The sequence below is a fragment of the Mesoplodon bidens genome (assembly GCF_964165515.1).
Source record: "Mesoplodon bidens genome assembly, chromosome: 15".
In the NCBI taxonomy this organism is placed as follows: Eukaryota; Metazoa; Chordata; class Mammalia; order Artiodactyla; family Ziphiidae; genus Mesoplodon; species Mesoplodon bidens.
Genome location: NC_138171.1, coordinates 53752672 through 53775765, shown reverse-complemented (window position 1 = coordinate 53775765; position 23094 = coordinate 53752672). Strand labels below are relative to the sequence as shown.

The window sequence follows — 23094 nt, the reverse complement described above, 5'->3', positions numbered from 1 at the left end:
CAGACATGATGCTCCCTGGAGCTCATGCATGAGGGTGAAGTAGCAGTTCTCAGTCCTGGCTGCACGTTGGAATCATTTGGGCTGGAGACCACACCAGTGGTTGTGAGGGCAGGGGGAGGTGGGTGTGGTTACAAAATGGCAATTTGAGGGGTCCATGTGGAGACGGAAGCAGTCAGCATCCCGACTGTGGTGGTGGATGCAGGAACCTGTACATATGCAATTACATAGAAGTAAACACACACACACCCAGTGAGCACAAGTAAAACTGGGGAATCTGAACAGGATCGGTGGATTGTACCAATGTCAATTTCCTGATTGTGATATTGAGCTGTCATCTTTTAAGATGTTACTGTTGGTTTCTCAGGTGAATTCTACCAAACATACAAAGAAGAACTCACACCCATCCTTCTCAAACTCTTGCAAAAAATTGAAGAGGAGGGAACACTCCCAAAGACATTCAGTGAAGCCACCATCACCCTGATACCAAAACCAGACAAAAACACCACCAAAAAGGAAAATTACAGGCCAATATCTTCGATGCATATAGATGCAAAAATTCTCAACAAAACATTAGCAAACCAAATCCAGCAACACATAAAAAAGATCATACATCACAACCAAGTGGGATTCGACAAAGTGGGATTCACCCAAGTTCACAAGGATGGTTCAACATACATAAATCAATGTGATAGGCCATGTAAACAAAAGACAAAAACCACACGATCATCTCAGTAGATGCAGAAAAAGCATTTGACAAAATTCAACATCCATTCGTGAGAAAAACTCTTACCAAAGTGCATATAGAGGGAACATGTCTCAAGATAATAAAAGCCACTTATGACAAACCCACAGCCAATATAATACTCAATGATGGAAAGCTGAAAGCCTTCCTGCTAAAATCTGGAACAAGACAAGGATGCCCACTCTCACCTCTTCTATTCAACATAGTATTGGAAGTCCTATCCACAGCAATCAGACAAGAAAAAGAAAAAGGACCTAAATTGGAAGGGAAGAGGTAAAACTCATTATATGCAGATGATATGGTATATAGAAAACCCTAAAGACTGCACACAAAACTGCTAGAGTTGATAAATTCAGGAAGGTAGTAGGATACAAGATTCACATACAGTTGCATTTCTTTACACCAACAATGAAATATTAGAAAGGGAATGTAAAAAAAACCTTAAAATCACAACCCCCAAAATAAAATACTTAGAAATAAACCTTACCAAGGAGGTGAAAGACTTATATGCTGAGAACTATAAAACATTAAAGGAAATTAAAGATGATTCAAAGAAATGGAAAGATATCCCATGCTCTTGGATTGGAAGAATTAATGTTGTTCAAATGGCCATACCACCCAAAGCAATCTGTAGATTTAATGTGATCCCTATCAAATTGCCCATGACATTTTTCACAGAACTAGAAAAAAATAATCCTCAAATTCATATGAAACCATAAAAGACCCAGAATTGCCAAAGCAACCCTGAAGAAAAAAAAGCAGGAGGCATAATTGCCCAGACATCAGACAATACTACAAGGCTACGGTAATCAAAATAATATGGTACTGGCACAAAAACAGACATATGGATCAATGGAGCAGAATAGAGAGCCCAGAAATAAACCCACACACCTACAGCCAATTAATCTTCAACAAAGGAGGTAAGAGTATACAATGGGAAAAATAGTGTCTTCAGCAAGTGGTACTGGGAAAGTTGGACAGCTGCATGTAAATCAATGAAGTTAGAACACATTCTCTCACCATGTACAAAAATAAAACGGCTTAAGACTTAAACATAAGACATGACACCATAAAACTTCTAGAAGAGAACATAGGCGAAACATTCTCTGGCATAAATTGTACCTATGTTTTCTTAGGTCAGTCTCCCAAGGCAATAGAAATGAAAACAAAAATGAACAAATGGGACCTAATCAATTTACAAGCTTTTGCACAGCAAAGGAAACCATAAGCAAAATGAGAAGACAACCTGCAGAATGGAGAAAACATTTGCAAATGCTGCAGCCAACAAGGGCTTAATTTCCAAAATATACAAACAGCTCATACAACTCAACAAAAAACCCCAAAACAACCCAATCCAAAAATGGGCAGAAGACCTAAATAGACATTTCTCCAGAGAAGAAATACAAATGGCCAATAGGCACGTGAAAAGATGCTCAACATTGCTAAATATTAGAGAAATGCAAATCAAAACTACCAGGTACCACCTCACACCAGTCAGAATGGCCATCATTAAAAAGTTTACAAATAACAAATGCTGGAGAGGATGTGGAGAAAAGGGAACCTTCCTACACTGTTGGTGGGAATGTAAGTAGGTGCAGCCACTGTGGAAAACAGTATGGAGGTTCCTCAGAAAACTAAAAATAAAATTACCATATGATCCAGCATTCCCACTCCTGAGTATATGTCTGGACAAAACTGTAATTCAAAAAGATACATGTACCCCTATGTTCATAGCAGCACTATTCACAATAGCCAAGACATGGAAACAACCTAAATGTCCATCGACAGATAAATGGATAAAAAAAGATGTGGTACATATATACAAGGGAATATTACTCAGCCATAACAAAGAATGAAATAATGCCATTTGTGTCAACATGGATGCAACTAGAGATTATCATACTAAGTGAAGTAAGTCAGAAAGAGAGACAAATACCATATGGTATCACTTATATGTGGAATCTAAAGTATGACACACATGAACCCATCTGTGAAACAGAATCATGGACATAGAGAACAGACTCTGCCAAGGGGGAGGGATGGAGCGGGAGGTTGGGGTTAGCAGATGTAAGCTTTTATATATGGAATGGATAAACAACAAGGTCCTGCTGTAGAGCACAGGGAACTATATTCCATATCCTATGATAAACCATAGTGGAAAAGAATATTTTTAAAAAGAATGTATATGTATGTATAACTGAATCACTTCACTGTACAGCAGTAATTATCACATTGTCAATCAACTATACTTCAAAAAATGTTATTATTGGGGAAAAGTAGTAAAGGGTACACAAGGAGTTTTCTGGATTATTTTTTACTGCTTATCAATCTACAATCATCTCAAAATAAAAGGTTACTCTGTAAAAGGTACACACACCATTGTTCCAGCCCCAGCCCCAGGGATTCTCATTTCATTGGTCTATGGTGGAGCCTGGGCACAGGCAGTTTTTTGGGGCCCCCAGGTGAGTCCAGTGGGCAGCCAGGGCAGAGAGCTGCTGTTGACTTTGGCTCCAGGGTAGATGGGGCTGGATGAGCCCTGATCAGGCCGACCTGTGGGTTGCTGTGTCCTCTTGGGTCTGTGGTGATCGGGCATTTTCTCCTCCCAGAGAGCAGAGAGGGGTCTAGACTCAATTCCACGGGGCCACTGATGACCCCGGGTCACTGTGTCTCCAGGGCCTGGCAGACTCTCCGGGTTGGTGGGATGGGAGGAGGATCCAGGGGCTGGGCTCAGACCAGGCCTGATTCCTGCGCCAGCCTGTAAAACAGGCCCCTCTGGGCCAGCAGCTGGGCCGGGCTGCCGCTCTCTGCCACCTGCCCCTCGTCCATGACCAGCACCCTGCAAGGGAGAGGGACACAGCCAGCTCTTTGGACCCCAGCCCAGGGTCTTGGCTGCTCTGAATGCCCAGCGTGTCTGCTCTAAGCGAGTCTGGCTTTCCACGCGGCTTACTGACCCCGACGGCCCAGTTGGAAGCATCTGCTGGGCATGTGTCTTCGGGCTTATCCTTCCCCTGTGGGCATCAGTCTTGCCACCTGTACAACGGGCACTTCATAATCTATTCCAGTGCCCTTCCAGCCCTAAACCCTGATGCCTTCCTCTGCCTGCAGGGGCGCCCTGGGCACCAGCTGCGTGGGGTGGGGTGTGGGGGCTTACCTGGCACAGTCCAGCACGGAGCGCAGGCGGTGGGCGATGAGTAGTACCGTGCACTGCGCAAACCAGCTTCCCAGGGCGGCCTGCATCTGGCGCTCCGTCCCCAGGTCCACAGCAGCCGTGGCTTCGTCCAGGATGAGGATCTGGGTTTTCCGGAGAAGGGCACGTGCCAGACACAGGAGCTGCTTCTGGCCTAGGCTGGGAATGAGTGGGACAGGCCAGATGTTTGCACATCAGGACTGACCTGCAGGGGGTGCCCACAAATGTGTCCTCATGGCAGCTGAGGGAGTGGGGGATGTGTGCCTGTGTGTCCCCAGACGTGGGTCCCTAGTCTACAGAGCTGGTAGGAATCCCCATCCTGCCATTTTTGAGCAGAGTGACATTAGGCAAGTCATTGAAACCCTCTGGGCCTCAGTTGCCCCATCTGTGCAATGGCTATCTCTGTTTCTATTCTATGGTCTTCACTATGTGCCAGACACATCCTATATGCTTATGTATATTAACTCATAAAGACCACAAAGGTAGGTATTGTGTTAATGAGTCCTTCCTCACTGGGTTGTGAGGATAAGACAAATCATATAAAAGCCATGCATGTCACAGAGTAAACCCTTCTTTTACTCAGTTACAGATGAGGAAGTTGAGAGTCAAGGTCACACAGTCAGTGAGCCCCCAGAGCCTGGAGACTCAAGGGTGTTTGGGGCTGTTTCCTGCCATGTTCAGCTTCCTCTCAAGAGTAAACCCTTTAGGGAACCAGGACCTACTACGGCCATGTGGGTGTCAGGTGCCTGGGCTTTGCTCCAGACTCACCATTTATGGGGTAGGTGAGTTGGCAACTCTCAAGCCTCAGATTCCAACTCTGTGATATGGGATTAGTGAAAGTGCAGCTTTGAGGATTAAAATGAATATTTAAATGAATATTTCTTACATGCCAGGCACTGTATGAACAACTTTACACATAGCACTCATTTAATCCTTGCACAGATAGGCAGGTTCTAACTATTATTCCCATTTTACAGATAAGGAAACGGAGGCACTGAAGATTAAGTAACCTGCCCAAGATCCTACAACTATGTCTATGCTCCTGGCTACCAAGCCCTGCTGCCCCTCTAGTGCCATTACCACCCACGGTCCCTCACCGTAACATCTTCTGGGTCAGGTGGGTTTTAGAATCCAGAATGTCTTGACTTTTAAAAAGGCACACACCTGTACATCTGTGTTCACAGCAGCACTATTCACAATAGCCAAAAGGTAGAAACAACCCAAGCGTCCATCAATGGATGAACGGATAAGAAAAATGTGGTCTATCCATACAATGGAATATTATTCAGCCTTAAAAATGGAGGAAATTCTGGCACATGTTACATCATGGATAAACATGGAGGACATTATGCTGTGTGAGATAAGCCAGTCACAAAAAGACAAATACTATAATATTCCACCTAAATGAAGTACCTAGAGAAACAAAGTGAAATGGGGGCTGGTGGGAGGGAAGAACAGAGAATTGTTGTTTAATGGCTACAGAGTTTCGGTTTCACAAAATGAAAAAGTTCTGGAGGTTTATTGCACAATGATGTGAATGTACTTAACACTATGGAACTGAACACTAAAACATGGTTAAGATGATATGTGTATTTTACTACAATTTCTTAAAGCTTTTAAAGGCGTACACCCTATGTTACTTGACAACCCCAGTGAGCGTGGGGTTAGCACCCAATATCAAACACAATATTTTTGCAGCAAAATAAATGCCGAGTGAGATAAATACAGACCAGAAGTAGCCTTGTGTCATTAGAGATTGAGTTTTACCACCAAATAAATTTAGAAACAAATTTAGGAAAAAGAAAAAATATCTCTTGCTATTCAGAGATTGTGTTGGAGTTTGCAATGGCTGATGAGGATGGGATTTGTGCTGTGATTAGGAATAGAATGGGGTTGATCATCCTATGTGGGGAGGTGACTTCCAGGGCATATTACCCTGGGGGGGGGTCCTTGGCCACACCTGCCTCTCCCCCAGCACCTCACAGGGTCTGGCTGGAGTGCGGCGACCCTACCTCAGGTTGTCACCTTGGTCGGCACACTCGTAGTGCAGCTGGCCCGGCAGGCTGGCCACTGTGGCTCTGAGCTGCACCGTCTCCAGGGCCGCCCAGATGGCTTCGTCTGAGTGCTCGTGTAGCATGTCGAGGTTCATTCGCAAAGAGCCGGGGAACAGGATGGGGTCCTGGCCGGGAGGGACAGTGGGTCAGAGCAGGGCCAGCCATGCCTCCCACCTCTCCCCCTCCCCCCACCTCTGCCCACCCCTCCCCGGGCCTCACCTGGGGGATGATGGTGATCCTGGACCGAAGTGTGTGCAGCCCCACTTGGGCGATGGGGACCCCGTCGATCCATATCCCGCCCTCAGCCGCCTCTAGGAGCCGCAGCAGGCCCCCGGCCAGGGAGGACTTTCCTGCCCCTGTCCTGCCAACGATGCCCACCTGCCGGGGGATGGGGAAGTAGGGCCCATTCTGACCAGGCCTGGCCAGAAGAAGGCAGGCCATAGCCCACAGGGTTCCTGGGCATGTCTTTGCTAGATGTTTCCCCTGCACCCAAGACCCATCCATCTATCCATCATCCTTTGAGCATCCATCCTGCTATCTGTCCATCTGTCCACCTGTCCATATATCCATTCATCAATCCATCCAGCCTTCTGTCTGTGCATTCTTCTCTATCTTCCCCTCATCCTGATACACCTCTCCCATCTTTTCATCCACTTCCCCACCCTTCCTCCTATTCCTTCATCCTTCCCCTTCCTTCCATCCACACCCCCTCCATCACCCCTCATCTTCCCTTCCATCATTCTGTTTATGTCCCATCCTTCTATGAATCCCCCTTCCTTCTACCCATCCCTCCCTCACACTTCCCTCCATCCCCCTCCTTCCATCCATACCCTCATCCTTCCCTCTGTCCTTCATCCTTCCTTTCACACACCATCCTTCCAACCATATTCCTATCCTGCCTTCCATCTCTTACCCTTTCTTCCACTCCATCCTATCCATCCATTCATCCTTCCATCCATGCCTCTTTCTTCTTTCCATCCAGCCCCCAATCCCAGCCATCCATCCTTCATCCTTCCATCTATCTGCCCATCTTTCTATCCATCCCCCATCCTTCCTTGACACTTGGTGGGGGTTCAACACTGTTTAATAAGTGAACAAAGCATGTGTGTCGCCCATTGTATGACCGGCACTCTTTTAGGCACCAGGAATACAGAAATTAAGGAGTCCTTGCTCCAAAGGGCTCACCATCTGGTCTTGGAAATAGTGCACCTGAGTAAACTTAAATACAGTGTGATGAACAAGCACTCTCTATAATCAGGCTCTGGCCCTGTAGCAATGGAGGTAAGCATAGAGGTGCTGCTGTTCATGTTGCCTGGGATGGGAATTGATGGGGGTAATCAGAGAAGGCTTCATGGAGGAGAAGATACTTGAGTGGAATCTTGAAGGATGACTAGGAGTTCAGGGAGGGGGAAGATTCCAGGTGAACCACACCAACTGCTAGCCTGCAAGCTCCTCGAGGGCAGCACCATGTACCCACCTGGCCCAGAGGCTGCTGCTCCACAAATGTTGGCTAAGCCCTGGCAGGGCAATGAATGAAGTGGAGAAAGGGCATTGAATGCCAAGCTCAGGAGTTTGGGCTTTACCAGAAGGAAGCTGGGAGAGGGAGGAAGGTCTGGAGCAGGTAAATGACATGCTCAAATCAAGATCACAGGAGAATAGATTGGAGGGGGTGAAACAGGAAGCTGAGGGCCTGGAGCAGTGGAGGGGAGGGCAGGGAGGAAGTGTCGCCAGGTGGGGAGGGCAGAAAAGGATTCAGTGAAGCAGCCTGACTAATCATCTGTAAATGAGGTGATATTAGGGGTGTTGTCAGAGTGAAAATGCAAATAATAATGAATAAAAGCATTGGTGAGCACTTCTGTAGCATTTGCTATGTGCCAGACACTGTTCCAGGCAGTTTCTATGTATTAACCCAGGTAAACTTCTCAACAACTCTATGAGGTTGACATTATTATTCCCATTTTACAGATGGGAAACTGAGACCAAGGCATGCAGTGACTTGTCCAAGGTCAGGCATGGCAAAGCAAGGAACTGAGCCCATGCAAACTGGATAAGTATGTGGAACATTCAGCACCTCACCCAGAACATAGTAGGTGTTCAACTAATGATAGAGAAAGAAGAAAGAAGTTGGGGTGATGCCTCCTCATCTGGGACACCAAGGTGGGTGGGTTTCACCAAGATGGAAGCAGGTTTGGGGAAGATGATAAGTTCCATTTAGGGTGTGGTGGGTCTGAAGACTGGGGGACCTGAGGTGAGGACGTGGAGCAGGCAGCTGGTGCTCAGGACCTGGACCCTGGGTGATGCCCAGCCTGGCCATGGCCCTGAGGCCTCTCCAGCCGCCCTGTGGCCTGGCCACCACAAGGAGGAAGTTGTAGGTGAGCCGCTCACCTTCTCTCCTGCGTGGATCTTGAAGGACACTCCCCGCACGGCCAGCGGGAGCTCGGGTCGGTATCTCAGCCCAAAGTCCCGGAACTCGATCTGCCCCCCACGAGGCCAGGGGGGCTGGGCCGCACAGGTGGCCGGCCTCCAGGGTGCCTAGGGCAGGAGGGGACACTGAGTCAGAGGAGCCTTTCTCCAGGCTTCTCACAAAAGGGCCTTCCTCTCTTACCCTCAGTTTCCTCTTCTGTAAAGTGGGCTTATTTACTGCTATTTTACAGGGTTGTTATGGGGCATGGAATGCAGCAAGGCTAAAAACAAATAATATTTGGTATAGTGAAAATAAAAAAATAATGGTGTTGGCTACTCTTTATCTATTGTTGTTATTAGCCATTATTAATTTTCAAATAATATTCTCTCTTTCGCTAGTAGAGGTAGACACTCTCCTTTTAGTGAAAAGGGCAAGTCTGTGCAGTGGGGAGACCAGTGCTGCCATCTGCTATTCCTGTGACCTTGAACAGGTCACTCCACTCCCTTGAACCTTGGTTTCCCCATCTGTGAAATGGGGCTAATTAGAGTGGTGGACATGTACTGAATGTTTGCGGTGTGCCAGACACTGTATGAAGTCCTTTATTGTGGGATGACCTCCTAGTACACCCAGCACTGTTATGTTGCTGCTGTGTTTCTTTACCGTTCCTGCTATTATGTTTCAGTAGTGCTACCATGTTACTGTTGTGCTGCTCTTATGTTTCTGTAATGTTGCTATCAAGCTGCTGTTATGTTACTGTCATGTTGCTGTTACTCCTGGTCCCCTGTCACTCAGAGTGCCCTGCCTTGCCATTCAGAGGAACCAGGATTTGACCTCGTCTCAGACCCTACCCTCTTAACCATTCCTGCCACCTTGGCTGTGACTGCAGTCTGCAGTGGTGGGGGCTCTAAAGCCGGTGGCAGATGTCAACATGGGTCCACCGTGCTCTGCTGTACGTCCTGGGTGGTGCCCGCTCCCCCTCCATCTCTTGCCCATCACCTCCTTGGGCGTCTGGGCGTAGTCCTTCAATCGTTCCACCGACACGATGCTGCTCTCCAGGTCTGTCCAGCTGCGAACAGCCCACTGCAGCGTCTGGGTCACCTGGTTCGAGAAGACACCTCAGGACACCTTCAGCAAGGCCACCCCACAGGTGAGGTAGGGGCTGGGAGGCGGGACCCGGGGCAGACAAGGGGGCAGAATTTGGCTGTAGCCACAAGGATCCCTCTTTTCCTTTAGTTGAACTGGAGTATATGGACCAGAAAGGAGCCCTCGGACATCAGCTTATCCAACCCTTCTTGAAACAGGTAGGGAGACAAGACCAGAGAAGGTGTGTGGCCCTCTCAAGGACACCCAGCAGGATCCAGCCCAATGACTTCCATTCAGAGAGGTTTCCCTCCACTTAACACTGATTTCCCACTTGCAACCACGCCAAGCTCCTCCCCAGGGCCTGCTCGCCCTGCCCCCACCCCTTCCCAACCTCATTTCCCTCCAGTTTTGTCCTCACACTCTCTCCAGCCACACCCACCGCTTTCTTGTTGTTCCTCTAACACACCAGTCGAGCCCCTCCCGCCATCCCAGGGCCTTTCCTCCTGCTGTTCCCTCCACCAGGACTGCTCCTCCCCTATTCCCCCACTTCCTTTAGGCCACAGATCTCAAGCCCCCTTCTCAGAGAGGTCTTCTGGGCCATGCAAAAGAAAAGCACCCTCCCCCCAGTCATGTTACTTGCTTTATCCTTAAGCTTAGTTGCCTCAACTGTAAAATGAGGACAGTAATAGTACCCCTGGTGGGGTTGTGGGCAGGATTAAATGAGCTAATACTTACAAAGCTCTTAGAACAATGTCTCATTCATAATGAATGCTACTTACATATATGTATATATATATATTTTTCCTTTACAGATGACATAACCTGACATTAAATATTGTTATTAATAGTTAACAGAATGTTAACAATGCACTGGAAATGGACTCTGTCTACTTTATCTCAATGAGTCTTTATAGTATCTGAAGTGAAGGGATTACTGCCCATTTTTCAGAGGAGCACACCAAGGCCCCGAGAGGGAAGAAGAGTCTCGCCCGAGGTCCAGCCTAGGCTCTTGCAGAGAGCCGTGTCTTCCTCCCTGGTTGGTAGTTTGGACTCAGGTCCTTGAAGGTCCCACCGGCAGAGGTCTGTGTCCATTCTGCCCTCACCCCAGAGCCCAGGTTGGGGTGTCGGAAGTACCTGCAGGGCGGCTGAGACAGAGAAGCCCACGAGGCCGGGACTGAGGTGGGCCTTGCTCAGGACTGCGCACAGGGCGGCCGCAAACACCAGCCCGTTCCCCACGAGCTCCAGGTTGGAAGCGAGCCACCTGCGAGAGGACAGGTAAGAGTGGGATCAGTGGGGCCTCTCTGCGCTACCTGCCTTGCTGGGCACAAGGCCTGGACAGTGTGCCGGCTTCAGTGCCCATGGGGTCCCGGCAACGGTCTCCTCCACACCCAGGCCCCACCTGAGCTTGGAATGGGGGGAGGCCAATGCTGTCCTGTCTCACCTGTGCCCAGCTCAGGGCCTGGCACACAGTAGGTGCTCAAGTAAGCTCTGCTGTGCTGCCACTTTTCTGTCCCCAGGCTATGCCAAGCCATGTCCCCTGTGTTCCCCCTGCCTGAATCCGACCTCCATCTTCACGTGGCCAACATCTTACCCTCACACAGCCAGCTCAAGCATCACCTCCTCAGAGAGCCCTCAGGACCACTCCTCCCTTTTATCACTCTGTATAACTAAACTAGCTAATCAGTCCTTGACTGTCGGCCTCCATCAGCAGGCTCATGATCTCATGAGCTCCATGAGGGCAGCAACTTTGTCTTTTTTTAATTAATTAATTAATTAATTAATCTTTCATTTTTGGCTGCGTTGGGTCTTCGTTGCTGTGCGTGGGCTTTCTCTAGTTGCAGCAAGTGGGGGCCACTCTTTGTTGAGATGCGTGGGCTTCTCTTTGCCGTGGCTTCTCTTGTTGCGGAGCACGGGCTCTAGGCGCATGGGCTTCGGTAGTTGTGGCCCACGGGCTTAGTTGGTCCGCGTCATGTGGGATCTTACCGGACCAGGGCTCGAACCTGTGTCCCCTGCACTGGCAGGCGGATTCTTAACTACTGCACCACCAGGGAAGTCCATCAACTTTGTCTTGTTCATGGCTCTGTCCCCAGGACCCAGCATAGGACTGAGCACGTAGTAGGTTCTCAACAAATATATATTGAATGGATAAGGAAATTGAATTCCTACTTCTTTTTCCTTTTATTGAATTCCTACTTGACCATTCATTCAGCAGATATGTATTCAGCACCTACTGTGTGCCATGCATGCTGGAGATGCTGGGGACACAGCCGCAAACCAAACAGATAAAAATCCCTGTCTTCAGGGAACTCTGGGCTTCACTGCATATAACACCTAGTCCTCTTAACAACCCCACGATGGGAGGACTGTTGTCCCCATTTGACAGATGAGGACACCAGGACTCAGAAGGGTTAGGTACTTGCCCAAGTCCACAAACACAACAAACACCAGGATTGGAAGCCACATTTGCCTGACTGAGGGTCTGCCACTTCCTAGATGGCTGACCCTGGGGGAGTCCCTTCACTTCTCCGAACCCCAGTTTACCCATCTGTGGGATGAAGTAATGTCTGGCTCATTATAGTTGTGCGGATTAAATGAGATACACCCACCATATATGGCGCAGAAATCATTGACCCTTCCACAAAGTAGGTGCTTCCTAAATGTTTGTAAGGTCCCTCCTCCCTAGGCTAGGACCCCAGGAAGGGGCAGGGCAGGTCACCCAGAAGGCATATGGCATTGAGACACTGCCCACAGCTACAGGGCCTCATAGCCCCAGCTGGCTGGGGAACTGGGCAGAAAGAAGGAAGGAACTGACATTTATTGAATTCACACCCACTGTGTGCTTGACCCTCTCCACACTCTGACACCAGACTGACTGGATTCAAATCCTCACTCCACCATGTATTTGCAGTGTGGCCCTGGGCAAGTTCCTAAATCTCTCTGTGCCTAAGATTCATCATCTATAAAAGAGTCTCTGCCTGGTGGAGTTGTTAACAGGATTAAATAAATTAATCCACAGAGGATGCTGAGGACTGTGCTGGGCATGTGGTAAGCACATTACAAGGATTAGCTATGAGTGTATTCGTTTAATTTCAGTAGCCACTCCATGATTGCAAACTCACTGACAAATGAGGCTCAGAGAGGTTATGTGACTTGCCCAAGATCATCCAGCTAGTAAGTTGCAGAGCTGGGATTTGCACCTGTGTCTGTCTGCGCTCAAAGCTTGTGTCCTTATTCTTGCTTAGTACCAAAAGGAGGCTGAGGATGCTTATGTAACTCCTTTGTCACCAAGGCAACAGAGGCTGGTCTAGTGGCCTGGCAACAGAGGCTTCTTCCCTTTTGCTGACACCTGTACTTCCTGCTCACCTGCTGTTGGGGATCCCTCAGGCCAAGGTCCATCTGCTCACACTGTGAACCATGTGCACCCGTGGGATCTAGGCTCTGCTTTACCCTCGACTTGCTGTGTGAACTTGAGCAGGCCACTTGACCTCTCTGACCACACAGTATGACCTTAGGTCTCATCCTCTGGAGACACAGGATTATAGGTTCTTCTCTGCCCCCTTCCTACCTGTCAGCCACCAGCCGCGGGAAACTGACTCTCTGGCTTTCATCCATGTGTGCGTCGTTCTGAGCCACAAAGCAGCCCTGGACCCGGAAGGCCCTGACCACTGCTCCACCCTGGAATGTCTCGGCCACATGGGAACACACGGATGAGTACCTGGCTGATTCCAGGCGTCTGAGCTGGCATGAGCTGGCCACATACAGGCTCTGAAGTGGGACAGTGGGGAGCAGAGAGGTCACAAACACAGAGAGACAGTTTGAGAAGCACAGGGAGCCCTGTTACCAGCTTGCTGTGTAAACTTGGGTCAGTGGCTTCTCTTCTCTGGGCTCCAATTTCCTTGTAGAATCAGAGTTCCATGGGTCTTTTTAAAAATCATCTGAGAATCTTCAAAAACTCCCAGTGCCTCACCCCTGAACTATTGAATCAGAATCTCTGGTGGCATCACCTTGGCCTTGGAATTTTTAAAAAGCCTTCGGGTGATTCTCACGTACAGCCAGGATGGAGAAACCCCTAGTCTATAGTAAATATCTCATTCTCAGCTCTAAAGCCAACTGCTTCACTTAGGGCCAGTCATTGTGGAAACAAAGCCACAAAGGGCAAGGAAGGCAGCCTGACAAGTCAAATTCATTCACTTAACTCGAAGGTTACATGCCAGGTGCTGGGAACACAATGATGCACAAACAATATATATTGTTATTTGGTTTGAGGTTGGAAGTTGTGTGCAGCTGGCAGGCAGGAAGGAATCTGCATTTGCTGATCACCCAGGCTGCATGCCAGGCTCTTTCCAAATACAGTTGACCCTCGAACAACATGGGTTTGAACTGCACAGGTCCACTTATTTGTGGATATTTTTCAATAGTAAATACTACAGTACTACATTCTGCACTTGGTTGAATCTGTGGATATGGAGGAACTGTGTATAGAGGGCTAACTATGACTTCTAAGCAGATTTTTAATTGCAAGGAGGGTCAGTGCCCCTAATCCCCACATTGTTCAAGGGTCAACTGCAGTATTCAGTCATTGTGAGATGGGCATTAGTGTTGTTCACAGTCTACAGGTAAGAACACCAGAGGCTCAGAGGGATTAAGCAGCTGGTCTAAGCCTCTATAGCAAGCAAGTGGCAGGACCTGGATTCAAACACATCTCTGTCCGACTCCAAAGCTCTAGAGAAGCAGTTCCTCCCCCAGGTCAAGAGGCTATAGAAAAGACTTGGGATAGTTGTGGAGGGTAGTGATGGCCATGGTTTTTATCTGGCTACCATGTTTTGTTTTGTTTTTTCTACTTCTGATTTTTGTCTGGCTACCATGGTTTCTTCTACTTCTGATTTCCTTGGTGGGGATGGGGGGTTGCCTGTCAATCATGAGACCTGATCACGGAGGTAGTCACATGACATAGCCCTGCTAGGCAGAGTAAACTATTCCTTTGGTCACAGTGATGAGCTCAGGGATGACACATGCCTCATGAAAGGCCAATCAGAATCTTCCCTGGGATGGATGTGTGAATGCTGAGCTGGAGAAAAGTTGCTTTGTGTCGGGGCTTGCTGAGGTGGGAGGCTGTGAGTATAGGGTTGCAAGGGGGCCATCAGACCTGCCCCTGGAAAAGGAGTGTGTGCAAAATTAGGCCAAGCAGAGCTGAGCCAGTTCTTAAATATTAGCATGGATCAGAATTACCTGGAAGGTTCATTAAAACCCAGATTTCTGGGCCGCAGCTCCATAGTATCTGAGTCAGGAGGTCTTGAATGGGGCCTGAGAATGTGCATTTCTAACTAGTTCCCAGGTGAAACTGATGCTGCTGGTCTGATACCACACTTCAAGACCCACTGAGGGAAGATATGGAAAGAGTGACAGCGTCCTAGTGAGAGCTGACCCCCTGCACCCTGGGAGCATAAGCCATTAAATTCTGTTCTTGTGTTTAAGCTAATTTAAGTTGGTCTCTGGTTCTGGCAACTGAAAGAGTCGAGCCTAATACAATGGTCTTTGAGAGCTTGCAATGCCTTCTTGGTTTCCAGATCACTGAGGAAGAGATAGCTGATTTCAGCAACAGCAGCAGGATAAACTCTTAGACATTAAGAACTTTGATGTGAACATTTGGGAGACAGAGATGAGAGTAAGTGTTAGAAACAGACCGTGGTGTCTCTGTCTCCAAGAATTCTTCTAGGGGCAGCTCCTAGATGTCCAGCTGGGCAGAACCTCTTACACTGAGTCCTGCCCAGAAACAGGGGACTGGTGGAGGAGACCTTGGCTGGCCCCAGGAGCCTCTCCAACCTCCCCTTACCTGAAACCCGGCATAGAGGAGCAGCAGTGGCAGGATGGCCACGACAGCCAGAGGGGTGGTCACTGTCACCACGAGGGCAACCTCCAGGAGTCCGAAGGCATACATCAGTAGAGAGCGGAGCTTGTCTGGGATGTCCACATCTACTATGTCTGTCTCTTTGGAGAAGCGGTTCAGCAGGTTCCCAATGGGCGTCCGCTCAAAGAAGCCAATAGGAGACTGTGCTACGTCCCACAGGAGCCCCCGGAAGAGCAGGCTGGATGCCCGGATCCCTCCTAGGAGCACTGTGGCCATGGAGGCAAAGAGCCCGATTGCTGGGGAGAGAGAAGGGGTCAAGGCATAAGGGCTGGAGATCCCCATCACCCTGTGGTGGCTATATTATGAACTGGCCACCCTGATTTATCCTTTGATGGGACCACCATGCAGTGGGTTAAATAGTGTCTCCCCCCAAATTCATGTCCACCAGGAACCTCAGAATGTGACCTTATTTGGAAAGAGGGCCTTTGAAGATGTTACTAGTGAAAGAGCTTGAGGTGAAATCCTGGATCTAGGGTGGCTTCTAAATCCGATGACTAGTGTCCTTATAAGAAGAGGAGAGGACACACAGAGACACAGAGAAGAAGATGATGTGAAGACAGAGACTGGAGTGATACACCCCAAGCCCAGGAATGCCAAGGATGGCTGGCAACCAGCAAAAGCTAGGAGAAAGGCATGGGACAGTTTCTCCTTCAGAGCCTCCAAGAGGGACCAATTTTTGCTGACACCTTGATTTTGGACTTCTGGCTTCAGAACTGTGAGAGAATAAAAATTTCTGTTGTTCTAAGCTACCAAGTTTGTGGTAATCCGTTTTATGGCAGCCCTAGGAAACTAATACACCCCCTTCCTCCCAATGCCAATCTGTGTGCTTGGAACAGAGCTGACTTCACTCTCTGTTTCTGGGGTGGGGCAAATTTCATCCCTAGCCAATCCGAACCACTGGTTCGGATTGGTTCAGGGGTGAACACATGACCCAAGTCAGGCCAATGAGACCTGGGACTTTGCTGGGACTTCTGGGAAGAGGTACTCACGTTGTGGGATACTATGTTAGCACCAGGGGAAGTAGCCTGCCTGGACAGGAAGCTATCATAGAGGAAGAAAATGAAGCTAATCTTCCAGCATTTGCTGGACCCCTGGATCCAGCCATACCTCAAGCTAGTTGCCTATGGATTCCAGTCCCACAAGCCAATAAATTATCTTGTTGCTTAAGCTAGTTTGAGACACATAGTTTTAAATAGTTAGTATATTATACCTGTATAGTTTGTAGCTATATTAACCTCAAATAGAGCAGACTTTAGAGTAAGGAAAGTTATCAGGGATAAAGAGGCGCATTACATAATGATAAAGGGGTCAGTTACTCAAGAAGATAACAATCCTTAATGTGTATTGCCTAACAACAAGGCATCAAAATATGTGAGGCAAAAACTGATAGAACTGCAAGGAGAAATAAATGAATCCATTATCATAGCTGGAGATTTCAACACCCCTCTATCAGAAAAGGCAGAAAATCCAGCAGGCAGAAAATCAGTAAGGACAGAGATGAACTCAACAACACCATCAATCAACTGGATATAATGGACATAAACAGACCACTTCATCTAACAGCAGCAGAACACAAATTCCTAAGCTCACATGAAACATTCACTAAGGTAGACCACAATTCTGGACTATAGAATACACCTTAACAAATTTAAAAGAAGAGAAATTACCATGATGAAGAGTAGCCCCTGCTCACCGCAACTAGAGAAGCCTGTGTGCAGCAACAAAGACACAACGGAGCCATAAATAAATAAATAAATAAAAATTTAAAAATTTTTTAAAAAGAAGAGAAATTATACAATGTCTGTTCTCAGACCACAGTGGAATTATACTAGAAATAACAAATACCTGGAAAATCCCCAATACTTGAATATTAACACATTTCTAAGTAACACGTGGGTCAAAGAAGAAACCTCATGAGAAATTTTTAAATATTTTGAACTAAATGAAAATAAAAACACAACTTACCAAATTTGGGGCATGTAGTGAAAGCAGTACTTAGAGGGAAATGTAGAGCACTGAATAAATATATATTAGAAAAAAGAAAGCTCTAAAATCCATCGTCTAAGCTTCTACTTTAGGAAACTAGAAAAAGAAGAGAAAATTGAATCCAAAGTTAGCAGAAGAAAAGAAACAATAAAAATTATAGTAGAAATCAGTGAAATTGAAAACAGGAAATCAATGAAACCAAAGCCTAGTTCTTTGAAAAGATCAGAAAATTGATAAGCTTCTAGCCAGGCTAAGAAGAAAGAGAGAAGACACAAATTACTAATATCTGAAAAATTTTTTAAAGGGACATCACTACAGATCCCATGGATATTAAAAGTATAAAAAAGGAATACCACGAACAACTCTATACCCATAAATTTGATAACCTAGGAGAAATGGACCAGCTCCTTGATAGACACAATCTACTAAAACTTAGGCAAGAAGAAATAGACAATCTGAATAGGCCTATAACTATTAAAGAAATTGAATTGACAATTAATAACTTTCCAAAACAGGAACTGCCAGTCCCAGATGAGTTCACTAACAAATATTTAAGGAGAAATTATACCAATTCTCTACACTCTCTTTCAGAGGGTTGAAGCAGAGGGAATACTTCCTAACTTATTCTATGAGGGCAACATTCCCTAATACCAAAATCAGACAGACAGTACAAGAAAACTGTATAGACCAATATCTCTCAAGAACGTACATGTAAAAATCTTCAACAAAATATTAGCAAATTAAATCCAACAATGTATGAAAAGAATCATACATCATGACCAAGTGGAATTTACCCCAGATATGCAAGGCTGCTTCAACATTTGAAAAATTGGGACTTCCCTGGTGGTCCAGTTGTTAAGACTCTGCGCTCCCAATGCAGGGGGCCCGGGTTTGATCCCTGGTCAGGGAACTAGATCCTGCATGCCACAACTAAAGGTCCCGCCTGCAACAATGAAGATCTTGCACGCGGCAGTGAAGATCCTGCATGTGACAACTAAGACCCAGCGCAGCCAAATAAATAAATAAATATTTTCAAAATCTGAAAAATCAATTAATGTAATCTATCACATCAATAGGCTAAAAAAGAAAAATCACCTGATCATATCAATAGATGCAGAAAAAGATTAGACAAAATCCAGTACCTATTCATGATAAAACAAATAAATAAACAAAACACCCCCAAAACCTCTCTCAGTAAAATAGGAATAGAGAACTTCCTCAACTTGATAAAGAATATCTATTAAAAACCTAATGGTGAGGGCCTCCCTGGTGGCGCAGTGGTTGAGAGTCCGCCTGCCGATGCAGGGGATACGGGTTCGTGCCCCGGTCTGGGAGGATCCCATATGCCGCGGGGCGGCTGGGCCCGTGAGCCATGGCCGCTGGGCCTGCGCATCCGGAGCCTGTGCTCCGCGACGGGAGAGGCCACGACAGTGAGAGGCCCGCATACCGCAAAAAAAAGAAAAAAAAAATAAAAAATAAAAAATAAAAATAAAAACCTAATGGTGAGAAGCTAACCTAATGGTGAGAAGCTAACCTAATGGTGAGAAGCTTGGTGCTTTCCCAATAAGATCTGGAACAAGGCAAGAATGTCCCCTCTTACCACTCTTCTTCAACACCCTGCTAGAAGTCCTAGTTAATGCAATAAGATAAGGAAGTAAAAGGTATGCAGATTTCCAAGGAAGAAATAAAGCTGTATTTGTTTGTAGATCACATGATCATCTATGTAGAAAATCTGAAAGAACTGACCAAAAACTCCTGAAACTAATAAGTGATTATAGCAACATTCCAGGATGCAAGGTTAGTATGAAAAATTCAATCACTTTCCTATATGCCAGCAATGACCAAGTGGAATTTGAAGTTAAAAACACAATACCATTTACCGCAATACCATTAGCACCCCCTAAAATGAAATATCGAGGTACAAATCTAACAAAATGAGTATAAGATCTATATGAGGAAAACTACAAAACTCCGATGAACAAATTCAAAGAACTAAATAGAGGTATATTCCATGTTCATAGACAGGAAGAGTCAATATTGTCAAGATGTCAGTTCTTCCCAACTTGATCTAAAATTCAATGCAATCTCTATCAAAATCCCAGCAAGTTATTTTGTGGACATTGAAAAATTAATTATAAAGTTTATTTGGAGAGGCAAAAGATCCAGAATAGTCAACTCCGTATTGAAGGAGAAGAATAAAGTTGGAGGACTGACACTATCTAAATTCCAGACTCTGCTAAAAAAAATAAAAACCACAATAATCAAGACTGTGTGGTGTATTATGGGGGGAGTAGCCAAGATGGTGGAGTAGGAAGACCCTGAGCTCACCTCCTCCCACAGGCACACCAAAATTACAACTAATTACACAGCAACCACTAATGAGAAAAACGAGAAGACTAACAGAAAAGATCTTCTGGAACTAAAGATATGAAGAATGAAGCACAACGAGATGGGTAGGAGGGGCAGAGACGCAGTATAATCAAGACCGACACCCCTCGGTGGGTGACCCATAAATGGGTTAATTGCAGAGATTCTCCCCAAAGAGCATGGTGTCTGAGCCCCACATAAGGCTCCCCAGGAAGATGAGCTCTTATGGGAAAATGAGCCCCAAACACTTGGTTTTGAAGACTAGACTTTCCGGAAAGCCAGGGGGCTGTAGGAAATAAAAACTGCATTCTTAAAGGGTGCACAAAAAAAATGAATGTTCGAGACCCAAGGCAGAAGCAGTAACTTGAAAGGAGCCTGGGTCAGACATACCTGTTGATCTTGGAGAGATCCTGGAGAGCCTTCTGGATAGGCAGGAGGCAACTGGAGTTCACCCTGGGGATACAGATGCTGGCAGCAGCCACTTTGGGTAGCTTGTTTTACCACAAGGACACTGGTGCTGGCAAGTGCCACATTGGAATACTTCCTTGAGCTTATTAGCCTTGGGACCTGGCTCTGCCCGCTAGCCTGTTATCACCAGTAGTGGGATGCCTCAGGCCAAGCAGCTATCCAGGTGAGGACAGCCGGCTGGCTGCCTTAGGACTGCCTGAGTGTCCAGCCACCCCAGGACCCAGCCCCACATACCAGTGCACTGGCACTAGCCCTAGGAACCCGGGGACCCTGCAGTCAGCTGTTAGGACCCAGCCCCACCCATTGGCAGGCCAACACCAACTCTGGGACACCCAGGGTCCTGAGTCCAGAGATCCCAGGACCCAGCTCCACCCACAAGCAGGCTGGCAGCAGCTTTGGGATACCCCGGACCCCACAGCTAGTCCTGTCAGCAACTGACCTCACCCAGCAGCAGGCCAACATTAGATCTGGGACACCAGCCCTGCAACCAGCTACCCTGGGACCCAGCTCTACCCATCAGTGGGCCAGCACTGGCCTTGGAACCCCTGGGGCTCTGCAGCCAGCTACCTTGTGACCTGGCCCCACCACCAGTGGGTAGCAGCCTCTGCACAAGGAAGGGCCTGGCAACCAACCAGACTAGGGATCAGCCATGACTATCAGACCACCCACAGTAGTCAGCCCACTACAACAGAAGGGTCCATGCATCCCACATAGGGGCAGTCCTAGAGCACATAGCTCTGGTGACAAGAGGGGAGTGTGCAGCTGGGAAATATGTCTCCTACAAAAAAGCCATTTCTCCAAGATTGGGAAACATAACCAACCTACCAAATACATAGAAATAAAAAGAGGGAATTAGGTAAAATGAGGTGACAGAGGAATATGTTCCTAATGAAAGAACAAGGTAAAACCCCAGAAGAAGAACTAGGTGAAGTGGAGATAAGCCCCAGTAAAGAGTTCAAGGTAATGATCATAAAGATGCTCAAAGAACTTGGGAGAAGAATAGATGAACACAGTGAGAAGCTAGAAGTTTTTAACAAAGAGTTAGAAAATATAAAGAAGAACCAAACAGAGCTGAAGAATACAATAACCAAAATAAAAAATACACTAGGAGGAATCAACAGTAGATTAGATGATACAGAGGAACAGATCAGTGAACTGGAAGAGTAGTAGAAATCACTCAAACTGAACAGGAAAAAGGAAAAAAAAAAAGAATTATTTAGGAGATCTTTGGAACAACAACCAAGGGTACAAACATTCACATTATAGGGGTCCCAGGAGGAGAAGAGAGAGAAAAGGGCAGGGAACATATTTGAAGACATAAGAGTTGAAAACTTCCCTTACCTGGGAATAAAAGCAGACATCCAGGTCCAGGAGTACAGTCGCAAATAGGAGAAACCCAAAGAGGACCGCACCAAGACACATTGTAATTAAAATGGCAAAAAATAATGATAAAGAGACAATATTAAAAGCAGCGAGGGAAAAGCTACAAATTATGTGTGAGGGAACTCCCATAAGGCTATCAGGTGACTTTTCAGCATAAACTCTGCAGGTCAGAAGGGAGTGGCACAATATATTAAAGTAATGAAAGGAAAAAAACTACAACCACTTTCATTCAGATTTGAAGGAGAGATCAAATGTTTTACATACAAGCAAAAGCTAAAAGAATTCAACACCAAAAGAACAGCTTGACAAGAAAAGTTAAAGGGAATTCACTAAGCAAAAAAGGAAAGCCCACAACTAGAAATACAAACAGTACAAAAGGAAAAATCTCATTGGTAAAAGCAAATATACAGTAAAAGTGCTAAACTGACCACATATAATGCTAATAGGAAGATTAAAAGATGAAAGTCATAAAATCATCTATATCCACAATAAGTAGTTAAGGGATACACAAAACAAAAAGATGTAAAATATGATGTCAAATGCTTTCGAACTTAAGAGATCAACAACTTAAAAAAACCACACATACATGGATTGCTATATTTAAACAACATGCTAACCACAAATCAAAAATCTATAATAGACACACACACAAAAAAAGAGAAAGAAATTCAAAAATAACACCAAAGATAGTCATCAAATCACATGGGAAGAGAACAAAAGAAGAAGAAAGAACAGAAAAGAACTATAAAAACAACCCCAAAATAATGAACAAAATGGCAGTAAGTACATTAAATGTAAATGTACTAAATGCTCCAATCAAAAGACATAGAGTGGGGCTTCCCTGGTGGCGCAGTGGTTGGGAGTCCGCCTGCCTATGCAGGGGACACGGGTTCGTGCCCCATTCTGGGAGGATCCCACATGCCGTGGAGTGGCTGGGCCTGTGAGCCATGGCCGCTGAGCCTGCGCGTCCGGAGCCTGTGCTCCACAACGGGAGAGGCCACAACAGTGAGAGGCCCGCGTATGGCAAAAAAAAAAAAAAAAAAAAAAAAAAAAAAGACATAGAGTGGCTGAATGGATATTTAAAAAGACCCACATGTATGCTGCCTATAAGAGACTCATTTTAGACCTAAAGACACACAGAGATTGAAAGTGAGGGGATGGAAAAAGCTATTTATTCCATGCAAATGGAAATGATTATAATAGATGACTATGAACAATTATATGTCAATAAAATGGACAACCTAGAAGAAATGGACAAATTCCTGGAAATGTACAACCTCCCAAGACTGAACAGGAAGAAACAGAAAATATGAACAGACCAAATACCAGGAATGAAATTGAATAAGTAATAAAAAAGAAAAAACCCAACAAACAAAAGTCCAGGACCAGATGGTCCAGACTCTTTAGAGATGAGTTAACACATATCCTTATCAAACTATTCAAAAAATTGCAGAGGAAGGAACACTTCCAAAATCACTCTACAAGGCCAGCATCATCCAGATACCAAAATCA

General features: G+C 46.2%; 1 protein-coding gene across 3 annotated transcripts in view; it reads right to left on the bottom strand.

The window, feature by feature from the left end:
* Positions 1 to 3374: 3374 nt before the first annotated feature.
* Positions 3375 to 23094, bottom strand: part of ABCC6 (ATP binding cassette subfamily C member 6) — a 63629-nt gene continuing 43909 nt past the window's right edge. For all 3 annotated transcript variants that reach the window (XM_081255665.1, XM_081255666.1, XM_081255667.1), the window contains 9 exons: positions 15304 to 15614; positions 13036 to 13235; positions 10605 to 10731; positions 9384 to 9485; positions 8369 to 8515; positions 6203 to 6361; positions 5942 to 6108; positions 3894 to 4088; positions 3375 to 3578 (listed from right to left, as the gene is read on the bottom strand). In XM_081255665.1, coding sequence (XP_081111791.1) covers positions 3470 to 3578; positions 3894 to 4088; positions 5942 to 6108; positions 6203 to 6361; positions 8369 to 8515; positions 9384 to 9485; positions 10605 to 10731; positions 13036 to 13235; positions 15304 to 15614 — 1517 coding nt within the window. In that variant the 3' untranslated portion in view covers positions 3375 to 3469. The remainder of the gene's footprint in view (positions 3579 to 3893; positions 4089 to 5941; positions 6109 to 6202; positions 6362 to 8368; positions 8516 to 9383; positions 9486 to 10604; positions 10732 to 13035; positions 13236 to 15303; positions 15615 to 23094) is intronic.